This window comes from Amphiprion ocellaris, chromosome 18 (genome assembly GCF_022539595.1).
Source record: "Amphiprion ocellaris isolate individual 3 ecotype Okinawa chromosome 18, ASM2253959v1, whole genome shotgun sequence".
Classification (NCBI taxonomy): domain Eukaryota; kingdom Metazoa; phylum Chordata; class Actinopteri; family Pomacentridae; genus Amphiprion; species Amphiprion ocellaris.
The window spans coordinates 19,592,735-19,613,845 of NC_072783.1; the positions used below are offsets into that span (position 1 = coordinate 19,592,735).

Below are 21,111 nucleotides of genomic sequence, written 5' to 3' on the forward strand. Positions count from 1 at the left end.
AAAGGCTGAAGTCCAACCTCCTGAGAAAAACGGTCGAGTCGAGACTTGAGTTAAAAAAAAAAACTCAAAAACGACAAAAAATAGATGATAAATGCGCAAAAAAAAGAAGTTTTAGTATCTGAGCGAGTAGCTCAGGAGGATAAGAGGAGAGCCTGCAGAGCGGAGGGTCGCAGGTTCAAGACCCACCACTGGCACTTTTCTTTGTTTGTCTTTGTCAGGATTTTGAGAAAATTTAAGAAGTGTCTGGTCTTGAACCAGCGACCTGCAGCTCCATAGGCAAATCCTTAACTCACTGAGCTACAGATCAGATAAAAAGAAATGATTTCGTCGTCCCTTTGACATCGTAGTTCCTCAAGTGACCACATGGGTGGAGCCAAGGCGGAGTCTGGGTGGAGTCAGGGCGGAGAGTAGGCGGAGAGGTGGGGGGAGTAGAGGGGGGGGAGGCCGCCACCCACCTCCCCGCCTACTCTCCACCCTGACTCCACCCAGACTCCCCCACCGCCCACCACACCTTCCCCCGCCCGACGAGTTCTTCGAGTCTCCACGAGTTCTTCGAGTCTCGACAGGTTTTCCCGAGTTTCTGGAGTTTCCACCAGGTCGGAGGCAGAACAAGTTGTCATGAAGAGATGTTGAAGTCGGCCAGGATGGAGTGATTTTTTTACAGCGACGAGAAGGAAGACGACTAGAAGAGCAGGTCTTTAACCACCATCCATAAAATCCATGGAGTTGCTCCAGAGAAATTAAGGGAGGTCAACTTTCATCAACCTCCATCCAGATGTTCAACTTGATATCTTTACTTTGACATTTTTAGCACCACAAACCTTTAGTAGCACACTTTATTATCCTTTATTAGGACTTTAATGGAATCCACCAGCAGATTTACTTTTTGTTGACAAACTTTATTCTTGTCATCGTGGGACTGCAGTATTTAAAACTGTTCCTTCTATTTGACCTCATGTTTATTAGTTTTAGTGGAGAAAGTTATTTTAGTTGTCGATTAGTCTCTTAAAAACCAAATAATAGATTAGTCAAGAGGTTTAAATTTCTTACATTGTCATATTTTAAATATGACAAAAAATGTAAAAATAAAGTGTCTTGAGACAATTTGACCTGTAATTGGCATTATATAAATAAAATTGAATTAAAATTGTATGTATCTTGTAATGTTGGAGTAATTCAGCCATATATGTTGGAAAACACATTTTCTTTGTCCATTAATCTGTCGTTTTCTCCAGTAATTCATTTCTTGTTTTGGTTTATAAAATGTCAAACCCAAATATATTCAGTTTACTGTCATAAAAACCAAAAAGATTTACATTCATGATGCAGGAATCAGGCAGTTTTTCACTTTTTATCTTAGTTTAGTTAGAAAGATAGTTGATAATGTGTGAATTGTTGCAGCTTGTGAGCCGTAAAAGGTTTTAATCTTTGGGGCCGAGTGTCAAAAAACACTTAGAAACAAACATCAGCAAAGTACTCAAAGATCTGAACATCATTTGCATGACAATGTCAAATTAAAGGACATTTATTTCCAATATAAATGTGTGATATTCATCCTCTGGAGCTTTCTCTTCACATCGTCTTCCACCTCGACTGGTTTGGTCGTGAGCATGTGCAACAAACATTTGAAAAACAGCACTTTAACATCAATGAATGGCACTGAAGTTTAATCTCTACATAAATGAGACTCAGTCTGGATGTGCTGCTCTGTCATTAACTCCTAAGTTTAGGGAAAGTTAAAACAAAAGAAGACAGTTCAGATAAGACGTGAGAATGAGCTTATTTTCTAACAAACATCTCAGACTTTCTGAGCTTCAAATGCAAATCTAGCAAGATATTTTAGCAACAAGCAACTCAAGAGATCCGAGGTTGGAGAGAGTTAGCTTTAGCTGAGCCAAAGAACATGTGGGACGCTAACCTAGCAAACATTTCAGACTTTTCTCTGTGAATTTTGAGAAATAATTTGGTAGTTAATGACAGAGCTACACATCTTAACTCTGTCTCATTAAAACAGACTCTAATTCAGTGTTATCCATCCATATTAAAGTGTAGTTACCCAAAATGTTTGTTGCATTAGCTCCAACAAAACCTGTCCAGGTAGAAGGCCACTTTGACAAACAGGAAGTGGAAGATTCCAAGCAGATTTATAGAAGGGGGAACCGGACTGTACTATGTGTGGTCGTGTATAGAGGGGTGTTTTGTGGGTTTTTAAGGCTGATAATGATTATTAGTGAGACATTTGGAGTAGATATTCATTTGCAGTAAATGAAAGTATTTAAAATCTTGGACTTAAACTTACAAGAACACAAACTTTAACAGAAAACGTTGTTGATACGTTTTTGTTTTGTTTACAGATGTTAAGTTAAAGGAGTTTTATTTGTGACGTATAACCAATCAAATCACTCCAGAAGACAGAGCGACCACAGGTAGATAAAGGTTCAGAGCCAAAGTAGCGCCATTTTTAAATTGATTTATTACCGTAAATCAGTAAAAAATAAAATACTGATAATCAATAAATCAGTCAGCCCAGAATTACTACAATTCTACAATGTATGTCTCTTTCCTTTGACTTGTTATATGTACAATATACGATGTATATGATGGCGTTTTTTCATACCAAAGGCTATACTATGATGTTTTCTAAGAGACATACGATGCTACTGTGTTTGTTCTGGCTCTGGGCCACTGCACTCCTCCTCTGTTGTTTTCTGGATTGTACTCAGCTGCATGCCTTCGTCCATCCGGCCTCCGTTGACTCGTCCCGCCTGCCGTCTCTGGAGCTGAAGCTGGATTGGAACAGACCAAAGTACAGTCCAATCACGATGCCAGCTGCCTCTCAAAAGGCTCCTTCATCTGGCAGGTGGCGGCACTTCTTCTGAGGGAAAGCTGAGCTGGCCCTGCAGAACTTTGGAGATGTGTTCCAGTGGTTGGTGGATGTGTGGGGAGATAGAGAGGGACCTTTGAATTGTTCAGAAAGGAAAACAGGGAACCCATTGGTAGTTTTAGTTTAGGATGCTACTGCGGTGTGTTTTTGGGCTTGAAGAGGTGAACAGGAAGAGTTTTTTTTCATATTGATTATCTTTTACTTTGTTCCTGGTTGGAATGCCCATCAATGTCAACATGAAGTTCACTTTTAGTTCTGCTGATTTATTTTTATTTTACTAACATCCATTTGTTTTTAACTCCCTCACATGTTGTGTTGTTTAAACTTACTCTTTCAAATAAATACTCGTCTAACCCTCTGGAAACCAGCGTTTGGACTGTTTTTGTGTTGCTCCTCACCTACTGACAGCTGTGGACTAAAGGCTATACTGTGACGTTTTTAGAGCGACATGCTATACTATGATGTTTGTTGGGCGACACTCTATACTATAGGCTTTTTAAATTGACATATTACTGACCTTTTTTGTTTTAGTTTTTTTTTGTTTTTTAGCAACATATTATAAGAATTTGAACAGTTTTAAAACGTACTATACTTTTACTTGTGCAATGAAATATTATTCTATGGCATTTTTTAGATGACATATTATACTCTGATGTTTTCTTGAATTACATACTATTTTGACAATATACTGCACTATGACATTTTTTGAACCACATATCATACATGACAATTTTAGGCAACATCCTATCATTTTGCGCTTTTTGAACCACATAATAATCAGTTGGGTTTTTTTGCCAACATGCTGTACTATGAACTACAGGCCATACTATGTTATTCTTGAGTAAAGCATACTATACTTTGACATTTTCTGGACTACATCCTATACTATGGCGTTATACACAGAGTGCTTTGGTTACATGTTGATTTATAATCTAGATTTTTTTTCTGTTTTGTTTTTTGACGGGATTACCACAGACCTGACCGTGAACACCGTCGACACCCACCTCAGGGAGACGCTGCCTAAGATCTCAAGGCTGCTTGGTCGTGGTCTTTCTGGCACGTACTCTTCCAAGATGAGCCGGGAAGTTTAACACTGATGGAATGACACCAGGTCTAAGCCGACAAACTTCCAATTCCTCCTCAACCCATAGTCTCTGGGAAACCTACATGGAGTAAGAAAAGTAGACAGAGAAGTAATTAAGTCTGTACACAACATATTAAAAAGAAATCATGCTAATAAATTAAGTACAAAGAACCAAATTCGCCAATATGCTGGAGACCAGAGCTATTTAATTTGATAAGTATAACCTTGTTTAGTAACATTTCAATTATTTGATAGCAGTCCTAAAGAACTGCCTGTAATCCCAATCATAAAATGGGTTTGGAGGAAGAACATAGATGGTAATCTGGATATACATGAGTTAGGCTTTATAACTACTATTGGTAGTATTGGTGGTAGTAATAGCAATGTGACTACTACTAGTAGTAGTGGTAGTACACTAACTACTGCTGCTGACACTGCTACTACAACTTGTAATACTATTACAAATGCTGATACTACTTCTACGACTCTAACAGCTGTTTATACTACTACTGCTGCTTGTACTTTTAGTATTACTGCTACTGCTTGTACAATTATACTACAGCTATTATTAATCATCTGGTATTTGGTTGTCAAACTGCTAGCTCGCCTTACCGTTTGGCTAGTGGCTAACTAGTTAGCTCTCAGACTGGAAGCTCTCAAGATTTCATAATGAAAAAAGAGCCAAAAACTATTCTTACCTATGAAAAGTCATTCCAAGTTTCCTTGTCTCAATCGTACGACGTAGTGTGCAATTGTATGCAGCACAGTGAGCCGGCATACTTGTTTGCGTTTTCACGCCGTCTACATCAGCGGAATGCACTGAAACTTTGCCCCCACTAGCTTATCCTTGCCAGCACGCAGCTCAAAGGGGCGTGTCCTATCTACTCATTCATACCTGAGAACAACAGTGGCTGCACATAAGGACACCTGACATTGATTAGCTGCATAAATACCATTATATACAGTCTATGGAAAATATGTATGTGAAACGCATCATTGGCTGCAGCAGCCAGTCACTCACTGACTCACATTGAAAAATAACACAGAATGAATTGTTATGCATTTATTTACAATTAAGGTTGGATTTTTTTTTTTTTTGTGTGCAGCAGATTTTCTGTGCATGGAGACAGTGTCAGCAGTGCGCAAATGCACACATGCGCAGGTTAGAGGGAACAGTGATACCATGTCAAGTAGAATTTTGTTAATTTACCATGAAGTTTTGGAACAGTTGTACAACTTATGCCAACAGTAAATTTACATCAGCCCCATTTGTGATAGAAAACTTGGTTGCAAATGTCAGTTGTAAGTAAAACACAAATCAAATACAATTTAAGAGTTTTATTCAAACCAGAGATAAAAGCAGGTACAGACATGAGGCAAGTTTAACTCTTACATGGTTCCTCAACTCTGCCCTACTTTTTCTCTCAGAGTGGCCTTGGACACAGACTTAATGTGGCGTTTCAAGTCCAAATGTCTTTCTTGCTTGCTTTGCAGATCCTGTTCTGTCTTGAGATGGCCCCCCTTTAATTTCATGAAGGACTGGTGGGAGAGGTCCTCCATGGCCGACGCGTTCTGTGGGTGGGTCAGGTCCTCCATGGCAGACGCGTTCTGTGGGTGGGACAGGTCCTCCATGGCCGACGCGTTCTGTGGGTGGGACAGGTCCTCCATGGCCGACGCGTTCTGTGGGTGGGACAGGTCCTCCATGGCCGACGCGTTCTGTGGGTGGGACAGGTCCTGCATGGCCGACGCGTTCTGTGGGTGGGACAGGTCCTGCATGGCCGACGCGTTCTGTGGGTGGGACAGGTCCTGCATGGCCGACGCGTTCTGTGGGTGGGACAGGTCCTGCATGGCCGACGCGTTCTGTGGGTGGGACAGGTCCTCCATGGCCGACGCGTTCTGTGGGTGGGACAGGTCCTCCATGGCCGACGCGTTCTGTGGGTGGGACAGGTCCTCCATGGCCGACGCGTTCTGTGGGTGGGACAGGTCCTGCATGGCAGACGCGTTCTGTGGGTGGGACAGGTCCTGCATGGCAGACGCGTTCTGTGGGTGGGACAGGTCCTCCATGGCAGACGCGTTCTGTGGGTGGGACAGGTCCTCCATGGCAGACGCGTTCTGTGGGTGGGACAGGTCCTCCATGGCAGACGCGTTCTGTGGGTGGGACAGGTCCTCCATGGCAGACGCGTTCTGTGGGTGGGACAGGTCCTCCATGGCAGACGCGTTCTGTGGGTGGGACAGGTCCTCCATGGCAGACGCGTTCTGTGGGTGGGACAGGTCCTCCATGGCCGACGCGTTCTGTGGGTGGGACAGGTCCTGCATGGCCGACGCGTTCTGTGGGTGGGACAGGTCCTGCATGGCCGACGCGTTCTGTGGGTGGGACAGGTCCTCCATGGCCGACGCGTTCTGTGGGTGGGACAGGTCCTCCATGGCAGACGCGTTCTGTGGGTGGGACAGGTCCTGCATGGCAGACGCGTTCTGTGGGTGGGACAGGTCCTCCATGGCAGACGCGTTCTGTGGGTGGGACAGGTCCTCCATGGCAGACGCGTTCTGTGGGTGGGACAGGTCCTGCATGGCAGACGCGTTCTGTGGGTGGGACAGGTCCTCCATGGCAGACGCGTTCTGTGGGTGGGACAGGTCCTCCATGGCAGACGCGTTCTGTGGGTGGGACAGGTCCTGCATGGCAGACGCGTTCTGTGGGTGGGACAGGTCCTCCATGGCAGACGCGTTCTGTGGGTGGGACAGGTCCCTCCATGGCAGACGCGTTCTGTGGGTGGGACAGGTCCTCCATGGCCGACGCGTTCTGTGGGTGGGACAGGTCCTGCATGGCCGACGCGTTCTGTGGGTGGGACAGGTCCTGCATGGCCGACGCGTTCTGTGGGTGGGACAGGTCCTCCATGGCCGACGCGTTCTGTGGGTGGGACAGGTCCTCCATGGCAGACGCGTTCTGTGGGTGGGACAGGTCCTGCATGGCAGACGCGTTCTGTGGGTGGGACAGGTCCTCCATGGCAGACGCGTTCTGTGGGTGGGACAGGTCCTCCATGGCAGACGCGTTCTGTGGGTGGGACAGGTCCTGCATGGCAGACGCGTTCTGTGGGTGGGACAGGTCCTCCATGGCAGACGCGTTCTGTGGGTGGGACAGGTCCTCCATGGCAGACGCGTTCTGTGGGTGGGACAGGTCCTCCATGGCAGACGCGTTCTGTGGGTGGGACAGGTCCTCCATGGCAGACGCGTTCTGTGGGTGGGACAGGTCCTCCATGGCAGACGCGTTCTGTGGGTGGGACAGGTCCTCCATGGCAGACGCGTTCTGTGGGTGGGACAGGTCCTGCATGGCAGACGCGTTCTGTGGGTGGGACAGGTCCTCCATGGCAGACGCGTTCTGTGGGTGGGACAGGTCCTGCATGGCAGACGCGTTCTGTGGGTGGGACAGGTCCTGCATGGCAGACGCGTTCTGTGGGTGGGACAGGTCCTCCATGGCAGACGCGTTCTGTGGGTGGGACAGGTCCTCCATGGCAGACGCGTTCTGTGGGTGGGACAGGTCCTGCATGGCAGACGCGTTCTGTGGGTGGGACAGGTCCTGCATGGCCGACGCGTTCTGTGGGTGGGACAGGTCCTGCATGGCCGACGCGTTCTGTGGGTGGGACAGGTCCTGCATGGCCGACGCGTTCTGTGGGTGGGACAGGTCCTCCATGGCAGACGCGTTCTGTGGGTGGGACAGGTCCTCCATGGCAGACGCGTTCTGTGGGTGGGACAGGTCCTGCATGGCAGACGCGTTCTGTGGGTGGGACAGGTCCTGCATGGCAGACGCGTTCTGTGGGTGGGACAGGTCCTGCATGGCAGACGCGTTCTGTGGGTGGGACAGGTCCTGCATGGCAGACGCGTTCTGTGGGTGGGACAGGTCCTGCATGGCAGACGCGTTCTGTGGGTGGGACAGGTCCTGCATGGCAGACGCGTTCTGTGGGTGGGACAGGTCCTGCATGGCAGACGCGTTCTGTGGGTGGGACAGGTCCTCCATGGCAGACGCGTTCTGTGGGTGGGACAGGTCCTCCATGGCAGACGCGTTCTGTGGGTGGGACAGGTCCTCCATGGCCGACGCGTTCTGTGGGTGGGACAGGTCCTGCATGGCCGACGCGTTCTGTGGGTGGGACAGGTCCTCCATGGCCGACGCGTTCTGTGGGTGGGACAGGTCCTCCATGGCCGACGCGTTCTGTGGGTGGGACAGGTCCTCCATGGCCGACGCGTTCTGTGGGTGGGACAGGTCCTCCATGGCCGACGCGTTCTGTGGGTGGGACAGGTCCTCCATGGCCGACGCGTTCTGTGGGTGGGACAGGTCCTCCATGGCCGACGCGTTCTGTGGGTGGGACAGGTCCTCCATGGCCGACGCGTTCTGTGGGTGGGACAGGTCCTCCATGGCCGACGCGTTCTGTGGGTGGGACAGGTCCTCCATGGCCGACGCGTTCTGTGGGTGGGACAGGTCCTCCATGGCCGACGCGTTCTGTGGGTGGGACAGGTCCTCCATGGCCGACGCGTTCTGTGGGTGGGACAGGTCCTGCATGGCCGACGCGTTCTGTGGGTGGGACAGGTCCTCCATGGCCGACGCGTTCTGTGGGTGGGACAGGTCCTCCATGGCCGACGCGTTCTGTGGGTGGGACAGGTCCTGCATGGCAGACGCGTTCTGTGGGTGGGACAGGTCCTGCATGGCAGACGCGTTCTGTGGGTGGGACAGGTCCTGCATGGCAGACGCGTTCTGTGGGTGGGACAGGTCCTGCATGGCAGACGCGTTCTGTGGGTGGGACAGGTCCTCCATGGCCGACGCGTTCTGTGGGTGGGACAGGTCCTCCATGGCCGACGCGTTCTGTGGGTGGGACAGGTCCTGCATGGCAGACGCGTTCTGTGGGTGGGACAGGTCCTGCATGGCAGACGCGTTCTGTGGGTGGGACAGGTCCTGCATGGCAGACGCGTTCTGTGGGTGGGACAGGTCCTGCATGGCCGACGCGTTCTGTGGGTGGGACAGGTCCTCCATGGCCGACGCGTTCTGTGGGTGGGACAGGTCCTGCATGGCCGACGCGTTCTGTGGGTGGGACAGGTCCTCCATGGCCGACGCGTTCTGTGGGTGGGACAGGTCCTGCATGGCCGACACGTTCTGTGGGTGGGACAGGTCCTGCATGGCCGACGCGTTCTGTGGGTGGGACAGGTCCTCCATGGCCGATGCGTTCTGTGGGTGGGGAACTTTGTTGCAGGCTGTAACATGGTCGCTTGCCGTCTGGTTCTGTGCATGGGGAAGGTTCTGTTGTACAATCTTCACATGGCTTACCAATGCTTCAGCTTCCACTTCATTGGTGTCCAGTTGAACTGAAAAAAACATTTCTTTGATTTACAATTGAGAACCAATAAGACATTAAGACACAGCCACTGTCTAGATTATGAGCAAAAACTCAACCCAATGCCTTCTTTTAGGCCCTGAGGCAACTAACCAAAAGGACTGACTAAAAACAAGTGAAATTTATTTTTTCCAACATAATATGGAGCTCAAAATACATTTAGAAGATCATAATATGTAGTTGAAATATACTACTTCAGACAAAACAGCAGCAGTAAGCCACACACTCTCTGATCAGGGTAGCTTTGATTAAACATTTTGTAACCCTGTTTGAGACTAGTATGATGGTAAAAACAAACTTGAATCTTGACAATATGGTTTCACAGAAGCCACTTACCTTCTTTAGCTTTCTGATCCAACATGGGCTCCATTGACTGGAGAAATTGAAGGGCCTTCTGCATAGAAATATCATTGGCAGACAGGTCTGTAATAGAGAAGACATCAAGTTAATGTCTGAACGTAGCACCCAAAAGGTTGTGCCACAAATGTCCTTACCATTTTGTCTCCTCTGCAGTTCGTCATCATGTCTTTGGCTTGCTTCACCAATTGGTAAACAAGTGCCTATAAAGAGGGTGTTTTCCATTAATCAATTGTTTGTCATGCTTGATAGTTCAACATTTCATTGACTTGCTATCGCTAAATTACATTTCAGAAACTTTACAATGTTACACCAAAACCCATTGCAGCCTCAAGACTTTGAAAATATACAACTGTACTTTTACATGTGTTGTAGTCTGCTTCCATTGTATTCATCCTAAACTTCTATTCTGTATAAATGAAACACAAACCTTTGGCTAGCACAAGAGCCAGCACAAAACTGGAAAAGGCCCAAACAGCTCCCATTGTCGCAGTCACCAGATGAGAGTTTGATTAACAAGTTAGGTTTATGTAGGCCTGTCAGTTCAGGTGCACGGCTGCTGCTGATCAGCTCTAATTGGATCCATCTGCAGAGGATTCAGTGCTAATTAAGATTCAGCCCTTCCTGTGACAAGCATGTAATGAATGCAATCAGGTTCTCAAACTTGTACAGATTTATTTTATATAGCTTGATTTGGATGTATGTTTAGGACTAAGTATGATATTAGATGCATTCTTACATTATACCCAAACCCTGAAATTAGCACAGAGAAAGAACCATACATTTGGAAAATTGGAAGAAAGATTCAGCTTGATCCCTCATCCTCAGAGAACTGAAGAAAAAAGCTTTAATTCAGATGAAACTAAACTGAGAATAAGTAACAGGGCCTGTCCTAAAGAAGCTGAGGAATAATAGACTGGGTGAAATGTCACATGTCTACATACAACACGTTTCCGAGGAAAAAATGTCCCAAATCTGTAAATACCCTCTAATGGATTTAAACATTTGGAAGAGCAGAATCAGGACGTGTTTTGGTGGAAATTGTTACAGTAGTGTGCAGTTGGTTTTCAGTTTTACCTTTGGGCAGGTCAGGATTTGTCTTTGCACAGAACTAAAGGTCTGGTTCTGTCAGTTCATTCTGATTCCTGTGGTGGAAGAAGTATTCAGGATCTTAATTAGACAGAGGTACTAATACGGCAACAATAAAAAAAAAACAATACTCCTATACAAGTTAAAGTCCTGTGGGAAAAATCCTACTTTGGTAAAATCACATACGTATTGTCAGCAAATATATTTAAGGTTTTATGGCTGAAATACTGGTTTGGTCCCTCTGACGGATACATTATCATGTCTGCCATCATTAGATTATTAATAGTGACGCATCAGTGTGTCAGCAGCATGTTACTGTTGTAGCTGCTGCAGATGAAACTTGTTTGAACTTATCAGTTCTGTAAGCTTCAGGGATTGTAATGCAGCAGTGACATCAGCTGGTTTCAAAACTGCATAGCAGGCTTTCAGAAGGGGCCAAAGCACAATCTACTAGTGCATCTCAAAAAAAATTAGAACATTGTGGGAAAAAAAATACAACTATACAAATACAGTTTGTCTCTCAGTTTAATCTAGTACATACAAACACAACCATGGGGAAGACTGCTGACCTGAAAGCTGTCCGTAAGATGATAATCAACATCCTCCACTGGCTTTTAATAGAGTGCTGTATCAAAGCAAATTTATGGAAAGCCAACTGGAAGGGAAAAGTGAAGTATTAAAAGGTGCACAAGCAACAGGGATGATAGCAGGATTAAGAGGATTGTCAAGAAAAGTCGACTCAGGAAATTGGGAGATCTTCACAACAGTGGACTAAGACCGGTGTCAGTGCATCAAGAGCCACCAACTACAAACGTCTTCAGAAAAAGAGCTAAAACAGTCACATTCTTCATATCAAGACACCAGACAACATCAGAAGATCTTACCTTGGTTGAGGAGAAGAACAACTGAACTGTATCTCGGTGGTCCAAAGTTATCTCTTTTCAGATGAAAGTAAATTTTGCCTTTGATTGAGAAATCAAGGTCCTAGAGTCTGGAACAAGAGTGGAGAGGAAAAGAATCCAAAGTGTTTGATGTCCAGTATGAAGTTTCCTCACTATGTGCTGATTTTTGTGTCATGTCATCTCCTGGTGTTGGTCCACTGTGTTTCATCAAATTCAAAGTCAACTAGTCTAACAAGGAGATTTTATACGACTTCATGCTTCCATCTGACGAGCTTTATGGAGATGCCAGTTTTCTTTTCTTCACAGGACTTAACACCTGACCACAGTGCCAAAAATAAAACTATATGGATTTCTGACCATGATATTGGCACCCTCTTAAAATCATGGCCCATGTTATTTTTCAAAAAACACAAAAAACTGAACCACACCACACTGAACCTTGACTTAGGCCATTATACTACAGGGGTAGAATCGCATGATCTGTTCAACTGAGGATGTAGACAATTTTACCAGACAATTTTGCAAGCATCATGAGATGATTTACACAAAAAAATTGTCAGAAAATGACTTCGACCATTACTTTAGTACTGTGCTTGATTGGCCAGCCAGCTCACCTGCCCTGAACCCCATAGATCCCCATATGAGGTATTGTCAAGGGGAAGATGGAGAACACCATGTTAAAAAATACAGATGAGCTGAAGGCTGTTACTGATGCAACCTGAGCTTCTACCAGATCTCAGCAGTGCCAAAGGCTGACCTCCTCCATGCCACCAGCATTGATACAGTAAATCATGGTAACGAAGCCCCAACCTTCCATCCATCCATCCATCCATCCATCCATCCATCCATCCATCCGTCCATCATCTATACACCGCTTAATCCTCATTAGGGTCACGGGGGACTGGAGTCTATCCCAGCTGACTTAGGGTGAAGGCAGGGGACATTCTGGACAGATCACCAGTCTATCACAGGGCTACACATAAAGACAAACAATTGCGCTTATTTCATATCTACGGACAATTTAGAGTTACCAGTTAATCTCAGCATGTTTTTGGACTGTGGGAAAAAGACAGAGAACCTGGAGAAAACCCACGCATGCAGAGGGAGAACAAGCAAATTCCGTGCAGAAAAATCACAGGCCACAACACAAACCGGAGATCTTCTAGCTGCAAGGAAACAATGCTAACCACCAAGCCTCTGTGCAGCCCGAGCTCTAACCAAGTATTGACAAAAAAGTCTTAAATTATTTCACTTTATGTGTAGTGAGTCTACAATACATTAAAGTATCACTCTTGTGATAGAAAATAGCAAACTTTCTTATGTTATAATTTTTTGAGATTTTCTGTTCAAAGGAGTTGGAGTACATCTGTCCATCCATTATCTATACACCGCTTTATCCTGTAGAGGGTTGCTTTCCAACTTTTCAGAAGTTTAATGTGTTTGCTTGTCATAACTAGACAAACTAAACTAACTTTAATATTTTTTTGGGGCCTTCTGCAAATATTATGGGTCGAAATGTTGATATGGACATCCAGTACTCTGTGATTGTGAGAAAGTGGCTAACAAAAGTTCAATTTCATATCTCAAAACCAGTTCTAAGTATACACTGTGTATAAATACCATAACATACTATAATTGTGGAATGCATTGTTCTGAAGATGAAAAAAAAATTAACCCTATACCTGAAATAACATGATGCTTTTCTTAAACTCTGCTAAAAATCACAACCCCTTCCATCAAGTTTCTCAAATGACACATACGTTATTTAGGGTTTCTTTTCCCTGACAGTGACAATTAGATGTACTGGAAAAATTACTGCCTGATTATTAATAAAGCCCTTGTAATGTCAGACTAATAAAAGAAACGTTGTTAGTAAGTCCAATATAAAGTCCTTGGTCAACATAATACAAACTCACCACAGTTGAAAAATGCTTTATTGTTACTATTAAAACATAAATATGCTGAACATCATTTCACATATTCATGAATATGTGTTTTGACGTCCTCTGCTGTGCATGTGTGTTACAATCAGTATATTCCATAGGTGTGTTCCTTCCCGTCTCTGTACCTGTCCAGGTAGCGTAAGGGCTGTCGATGGGGGTATTTGACCTGTGGAGGGTGGTACACCGGAGGCCTGATGAACTCGAACACCGGCTCTCTCATGTCTGCAGGGAGAAAACGCAGACAGACTTTAGTGTCAACAGACAGCAGCTACTGTCAAAAAAATATAGTCCTAACATAAATTCATATTTATGGCACATCACAAACCCAAACTTGCACTGCCTGAGGACTAGTGTGACTCACTGAGCATGTTGTGAAAGGTGTTGGTGACTGATTCATCCCACTGGCTCTGGAAGAAGGCCAAGCCAGCCGGCGTCATGCTGTCCTGGTGTTTTCTGTAGAAATCCACGGTTTTAAACGTGCGATCCACCAGGGAATGACTGTGGCGGAAAGACAACACAAGCTCAGCGTATCTGTACCTCTAGCAACATAAACCAACACATGAGCCAACGCTGTGGCTCTCGTGTGTCCAGTACATGTATAGTTTGTGTCAGAAGATGATCAGCTTTTCCATAAAGACTCTCGAGTCCACCAATTAACGGCTTTATTAATTTGTTGATTCTCTTGTGGTCAGAACCCCTGCTTTTTATCTAAATGCCAAGCTAAGCTAACCAGTACAAAAGAACACAAATAACACCAGGAGCACCAGTTTAGGATTAGCTTTGTTGAAGTGTGTTGCTTATTTGGGGGTTTCTAAAGACTTAGAAGTGCATTTTTTTTTGATGTGGACAAAACTGTAACACTTTCACATAGACTAGAGGTATATTTTTGTTGTCTGACAGAAAAATACTGTGTATTTCCAGGATAGCAGGCTCATATTACCAGAATTGACTGATTTACTGCATCACTTAAGGGTTGGGTGACGTTGGGTCATAAAAAAGGGTACTGGGAGAATAGGATAGATTTATCTGTTATAGTCTGTAGTTGTGCATTAATATTTTTACCACTGAAAGTAGTAGTGTTACACTTCCAACACTGCTAGAAGTTAAAACTAGCTCTACCTCAACCAGCTACAGCAGCAAAAAAACCCTTACATATGCATCATTGTTAATAATTTAATATGTTGTCACAGGCATAGTGTTCTGCCAAACAACTACTTTTATTCTTAGAAGTAATATTAATTGCATTTTAAATGCAGCATACTGTTACTTAAGTCAAGAATCAGGATGCACTAGTGAGAGATAACTTGTACTACATATTTACACTCACCAGCAATCAGGTGTAGCTGCTAGCTGAGCTAACTTTCAAAGCTAATTTTAGTGTGCTAATATGCAAAACATTGACAGTACAAGACGTAATACGGAATACAGTTAACATTTGTGAAATTATACGTATTCTGATGCTACTAATAATGATTTTTTTACAACCAGTTTCAAATGATTAAATATTATACTAATAGCATCTGACCAAATCAAAAAATAGTTAGCTCAGTCGGATATTTCCCACAAATTATAAACTGAATTTGTAATTACAACTCTGAAACACACTTTTCAACATGTTAGTCCATGTGTGCAGACATAAATAAATGTAGCAGCCACATTTTTAAAGATTTATGTTTTACGCCTTGAAGACTGTAATTCATAGAAGTTATACTATTTTGTAATGCTTCAGTTACTTCCTGTTTATGTGGTTAATTTATACATTGTAAGTAGCTAGTGAGAAGTTAGGACGGATTGGGTGTTAAAACTGCGACTTAATCCATCCAGAGTTCTTCCTCTATGTCTGCCTGACTAGATGTTGTATGAATGTGTTGCTCACCACGGTGATGGCCTGGCATCATCCTGAAAATTGATGGGTCCATCCTGCTTGAAGAGGACATAAATGTAGCGGTGGAAGCCTGTTCCTCTGGCAGGGAAGGGAGGCAGGTAGTGGCAGAGCTCCTCTCCAGCCTGCACTGCTCCACCTGGGATGTTTCCTCTACAGAGACACAGGACAGTCACAGCTGGAGTGAGTATCACCAAATCCACTGGATTGTCCCTCATGATTGCATGTTTGGTCTTATGGTGTTCACTGTACTGAGCTTCATTTCATTTCTCTATTTGGATGGGACAGAGCATATTAATGAACGTACAATCTCATAAGTTTACACAAGGTTGTAGTAAATAAGTAAATCAGCACAAGTGCTAATTTCCATCCGTTGTAGGAAAGGAAAGGTCTTAAGGTCATCCATTGTCTGGTAAATGGCGTCCATCTTAAACTTTAACCTTCAATAAGTTATTTATTTGATAAGTCATTCTTAAGAAACGTGAGACAAATGAAAATGTGACTGACTGTGTTACTTATAGTGACTTTGGATTCTAGTGCAGCTTCACTGCAGTCTGTGATGAGATTATGTCCTTTAATTTAAGTGCTTAAGAACATATTAGTGTCAAAAAATATACTTGGAATTACAAAGTGATCCCCTTCAGACATGTTGTACAACATCCAAATACATTAAATCTTTATTTGTCTGATATTTTAAAATTATCTTTGTCATACGTGACAGTGGCAGCACATTTTTTGCTGGGAAGATTCTAACAGACATTTTTTGTAATGTTTGCATTTTATAAACAACAGTAGTTCACAGTAGTAAATAGTTTGACTGCTGGCCACAAGGTGTCTCCCCTTTCACTGAAAACTAAGTTTATGCTCACTGGAAACTTGCTTCAGTTGCATTTTGAACCACGACTTGCGATGTCACAACTCCTGCTTGTTCAAATGTGCAAAACTCAGATTGCAAATACGTCGTACTGCACTATAAGACTCAAACAGCTAGATCAAGAAACAATAAGCACATTTTCAGTGGAAGGGGACTTTAATTGTTACTGAAAATCCTTTTACTTGGAGAAATTACCACAATAAATTGATGGCAACTATACTCCGCCAAGGAACATGGCGGAGTTTTGTGACAGTCGGCGTTGGTTTGTCTGTCTGTCAGCAACATTACTCAAAAACGGACTGACGGATTAGAATGAAATTTTCAGGAAAGGTCAGAAATGACACAAAGGTCAACTGATTACATTTTGGCAGTGATGCGGGTTATAGTCTGGATCCACGGATTTGTTAAAGATTTCTATATCATTGCAAGATAGTGTGATGCAGTCACTGTAACTATGACAACAAGTGAACACTACATCAGCTGCCTGCTGACAATCACCTGATTGTGATTACTACTAAAAATCAACCGCTGTGGACCACAAATTTTTTAAAGCTTTCATCCATCAGAAATCATACGACTGAGCAGCCTTGGTGGAGTACTGCGCTCTCTGAGTGCTTTTCTTGTTTATGTTTGTCATGTGAGTATTTCGGGTCAACTGAATTATTTAATTGCACCTTTTAACCTCTCTGTGAACTCGACACGCATAGTTTTTATGCTGACTGAACCAGGCTAAAAGTACTCACACTAGCCAGTGGACGTATTCTGCCTCATTATCCAGAAGATGCTCATCTGAAAAAGATGACACAGCATTTATTTAAAAGATGTGTAAATGCAGAGAATCCATTAGTTACTCGTGTTGATTCAATCCTGAGAGGCAGTCAAGACATTATCATAGTCTAGTGACACGGCGCTCTGTGAAGGCTGATGCTGACCTGGACAGGTGAGCAGGAGAGTCCACAGGGAGCCCTCCTCTGCACTGAAGCTGATGTGAGGGGCAGACGCTACCTAGAGATAGAAGCAAGCAGAAAACAAAGAATTCAGTCAAAGAAGATTTTTGAAGGTGGGGTGAGGGCAAGAAAGCACTTCTTCTATTCCTTCAACGTACTTCGGTCGGTGTCAGCTGATTCCCATAATACACTTGACTACTGTTCTCCTGGCTGTAGCAGATGCGGAGTGTGACTTGAGGTAGAAAATAAGCCATGGGGAAGAGATCTCTGAATACCCCATAGTGCTCAGCTAGCCTCTTGACATGACGGGGACGGTCGTCGTTCTCCCAGGCTTCCTGCACTCGATCCAGAGAGATCTTAACTGGTGGGGATAAAAAGAGAAACGTCACGACCACAGAAACTGAGTCATCTTTTAGAAACTGGAGTATGCTTTACATTCAATGAGCTTACAAGTGCGCAGACGAAAAGCCCTCTCCAGCTCAGCGTTTTTCTTGTTGTCCTTTAACATCTGCCTCCTCTCCCTCACTTCTTTGATCTTACGGGATCGGACATATGGCAGTCCAATGTCCACTTTCTCAGCACCTACAAACACAGCAAAGCTCCTTGAAGCCGTGAGCTTGCAGAAATTTTACCTGCCATAAAATATAATATAATCCTCGTTGCCACAACCCTGCAAACCCCATTTAAATTTCTCACCATGCTCTGGATCAGCTATGTCCATGTAGCCCTTGTAAGTCTTCCACCACACAGGTTTGTTCTTGGCCTCCTCAGCTTGTTTGAAGTAACGAGTGTAGCTGCCATACTTCTTCAATGACTCCAGGTTCTTGGTGTCAATGTCCTCATTTGGCATTGGACCCAACGGAGGAACCTTTTTGCAGAGGAATGCTTGTTGTGGGGAAAACAAAAGCAAAAAATTAAGTTTATCATGTCTGTTTTATCCAACAATGACACATAATCTTAGAGATAGCAGCTGAATTCAGGCTATGTGATCCATTTATTTAACACACATTCACTGAGTAATTTCTGTTACATTGACCGTTAGAATTTCATAATTTGACCTGTTTATATACATTTTCAATTTCAACTAGACATTTATGTTTGTATCTTCACCTTTTGGTTGGATTTAGTCATTATTCACTATTTTCTGTTGGTTCAAACTTGACATATATTGCCATCATTAACCCTCTCAGTGTCGGCAAAAATGGGCTCACTAAAAGACATCCTCTGCAAAACTCCTGTCAGAATACAGAATAAATGTGGCAGACGGAGCTAGACGTGCACTCTGTCAATGTCAGCTTAGCCCCAAACTATTCATACCCATTATACCCAAATTTTGTCTTATCCTGAACTTTTTTGACCCATAGGATTCTCCATCTGTTTGAAGTGGAAGGCTTCCTTGCAATCTCTCTGGTCTTCAGTTCCCTCCACAGATTTTCAATGGATTCAGGTCTGAATTCTGGCTGGGCTGCTTCAACACATCCATATTGTTTCCTGTTAACCATTTCTTAACCACTTTGTCTGTATATTTCAGATCCAGTGCCGCCAAAACATGAGTTGTATCTGCAGACTGCCTGATGTTCCCCTCTACATTCCTAATATATGAGCTGAAGTAATGATAAAGTATTGATGAACTGTCTTTTCTCTTTACTTAGCTGATTGGTTCTTGCCATACTATGGATTACAACAGCAGTCAAATAGGGCTACCCACTGTGTACTAACCCTACCTCTGCATAACACAACTGATGGTCTCAAACACATTAAGAAGGCAAGTATTTCCACAAACTGACTCTCATTTCAGGTGACTACCTCATGAAGCTAACTGAGAGAATGCCAAGAGTGTACAAAGGTGTCATCAAAGCAAAAGGGGGGTACTTTAAAGAATCTAAAATATAAAACATATTGTGGTTTGTTCAACACTTTTTTCTTCCCTACATAATTCCATATGTATTTTAATGTAGTTTTAATGTCTTCAGTATTAATCTACAATGTAGAAAATAATTAAAAACCATTGAATGAGAAGGCGTGTCTAAACTTTTGACTGGTAGCGTACTTCTGTCCAAACAACTCTATTTTTGTCTCATCCAATCACACAATTGATTACCAAAAGCTTTCTTCTACATCAGATGAGCTTTTGTGTGTCTGAGCTGGAGAAGATGAGTCCTCCTTGGTCAGCATTTAAAGTGACCAGCCTTGTTTAATGTCTGCTGGATTCCTCTACCATGGCCTGTACCATTCCTACCAGCACAGGGGTCACTTTATAAGATTTTCTTGCAGTGTAAAACTCCTTGTACTTTTTGATTGTTTGCACTAGCACTTTAAAACCCTTGGATATGACTTCAGTGCCTTTCAAATCTTGCGAGCAGCAGCTCTGTCTTAATTCTAGACCTTATTAACAAGCTCTCTAGAATATTTGATTAGAGATCTACTGCAGCAGCTTTTTTCAATGTGCTGTGTTCCAGAATGATACTGAAGCTTGCATTGTCTCTCCAAAATGCAACGATTCCAATGGGTATGAATAATGTAGGACAGGGGTGTCAAACATAAGGCTCGTGGGCCAAACCCGGGCCGCCAGAGGGTCCAATCTGGCCCACGGGATGACTTTGCAAAGGGTAAAAATTACAGAGGAGAAAATGTATCCATACTGTGAAAATATTTAAAGATATTGAACAATATAATGCCAGTCAGCAGCTTCAGTATGACAGAGTTTGGTTTGGTGAAACCCTATTGTTGATGCCCTGCCACAACTTTTATGCATCTTTTTAATGTATAAATTTTCTACATTTACAATGCAGGCGGACAAATTAATCTTTGCCTTAATAGTTCCCACTTTAGTTTGTGTGGTGTGTCAGTTCAGGCGGTCAGGATTAGTACACAGATGTGGAAATGAATGTAAATTTAAAATGATTTCTAGATCTTGACAAGGTGTAAAATACTACATTGTTGAGTTCCAGATACCTGTGACTAAATGTTTTGTGCTTTTACAGACACACGTTCTATAAGTTGTAAAACACAAATGATAAACTGAGGCATAATATTGTTAAAATTTCGCCTATTTTTTTAAAGAAATTTCAGGTTGTTCATAATGTTTTGTAAAAAGACAGTTCATTAAATGTGAACATTTTCAGAATGCACTTTCTTGCACAACTTGTTATTTCTTGGTTAGTAGGTTATGATTCTACTGGTCTGGCCTACTTGAGATCAAATTGGACTGAGTGTGGCCCCTGAAAATAAGTTTGACAACCTTGATCTAGGACAGGGCATTTTGAGTAAACATGTAAAACAACCCAAAACCATATAAAATAGCTGAACTTCATCATAAACATCTCAACACAAGATCCCACGTTCTATCAGTTGTCCATGTCATTTCCAGTCAGAAGACACTTATTGGTCAAACAAAAATGCACTTAAAATCATGATTTGGCATAGCAATGAACGAATAAGGGCTTAGTTATGTAAAAGTGCAAACAAGTCTGTCACACTGGCCTATGGAGTTCGGTGATGTTTGCCTCCACAGAGGACAGCACGTATCCGGGCTCTACTTCTAACTAATTCAGCCTAACATGGTACCGTACCTACTACAAGACCCAGGGTGAATCTTTTAAAGCATGCTATAATGTATCAATTTTGTTACATTACCTGTAGTGACAAATGTCCTCGTGTTATTGACCCCTAAATCTGTCCCATTTCGCAAGGCAGCAGCGCATACCGTGCGCAGCGCCATCTTGGAATGAGCTCCTCCCCCTTTTTTTCCCCAGAAGATACGGTGGCCGAGAG

The 21,111-nt window shown here is 43.7% G+C and overlaps 2 protein-coding genes and 2 long non-coding RNA genes across 4 annotated transcripts; all 4 read right to left on the reverse strand.

Moving 5' to 3' along the window:
- Positions 1-2,450: 2,450 nt before the first annotated feature.
- On the reverse strand, positions 2,451-4,622 carry LOC129347474 (uncharacterized). Its single transcript, XR_008599601.1, has 2 exons — positions 3,889-4,622; positions 2,451-2,958 (listed from the first exon to the last, which is right to left on the reverse strand). It is a non-coding gene; the product is annotated as an uncharacterized LOC129347474 (long non-coding RNA).
- Positions 4,623-4,961: 339 nt separating this feature from the next.
- On the reverse strand, positions 4,962-10,234 carry LOC111570568 (protein FAM222B-like). Its single transcript, XM_055004350.1, has 6 exons — positions 10,131-10,234; positions 9,838-9,903; positions 9,680-9,766; positions 8,599-9,314; positions 7,697-7,953; positions 4,962-4,968 (listed from the first exon to the last, which is right to left on the reverse strand). The coding sequence occupies exons 1-6, from the start codon at positions 10,183-10,185 to the stop codon at positions 4,962-4,964; spliced, it is 1,188 nt and encodes a 395-aa protein (XP_054860325.1). The 5' UTR covers positions 10,186-10,234.
- A 527-nt stretch (positions 10,235-10,761) lies between these two features.
- On the reverse strand, positions 10,762-12,424 carry LOC129347460 (uncharacterized). Its single transcript, XR_008599572.1, has 3 exons — positions 11,674-12,424; positions 11,359-11,444; positions 10,762-10,845 (listed from the first exon to the last, which is right to left on the reverse strand). It is a non-coding gene; the product is annotated as an uncharacterized LOC129347460 (long non-coding RNA).
- A 1,183-nt stretch (positions 12,425-13,607) lies between these two features.
- On the reverse strand, positions 13,608-21,111 carry mrpl38 (mitochondrial ribosomal protein L38). Its single transcript, XM_023273407.2, has 9 exons — positions 20,974-21,111; positions 18,034-18,222; positions 17,788-17,919; positions 17,496-17,698; positions 17,323-17,395; positions 17,134-17,179; positions 15,511-15,669; positions 13,996-14,132; positions 13,608-13,856 (listed from the first exon to the last, which is right to left on the reverse strand). The coding sequence occupies exons 1-9, from the start codon at positions 21,056-21,058 to the stop codon at positions 13,720-13,722; spliced, it is 1,161 nt and encodes a 386-aa protein (XP_023129175.2). The 5' UTR covers positions 21,059-21,111; the 3' UTR covers positions 13,608-13,719.

Coding starts and splice junctions, on each gene's coding strand:
- LOC111570568 (XM_055004350.1), bottom strand. CDS start 10,185: ATGGGAGCTGTTTGGGCCTTTTCCAGTTTTGTGCTGGCTCTTGTGCTA. Junction 9,767..9,837: donor ACTGCAGAGGAGACAAAATG/GTAAGGACATTT, acceptor TCTCTATTACAG/ACCTGTCTGCCAATGATATT. Junction 9,315..9,679: donor GGATCAGAAAGCTAAAGAAG/GTAAGTGGCTTC, acceptor TGTTTTTTTCAG/TTCAACTGGACACCAATGAA.
- mrpl38 (XM_023273407.2), bottom strand. CDS start 21,058: ATGGCGCTGCGCACGGTATGCGCTGCTGCCTTGCGAAATGGGACAGAT. Junction 18,223..20,973: donor GAGGACATTTGTCACTACAG/GTAATGTAACAA, acceptor CCCCACAACAAG/CATTCCTCTGCAAAAAGGTT. Junction 17,396..17,495: donor ATCAGCTGACACCGACCGAA/GTACGTTGAAGG, acceptor TTCTATCTCTAG/GTAGCGTCTGCCCCTCACAT.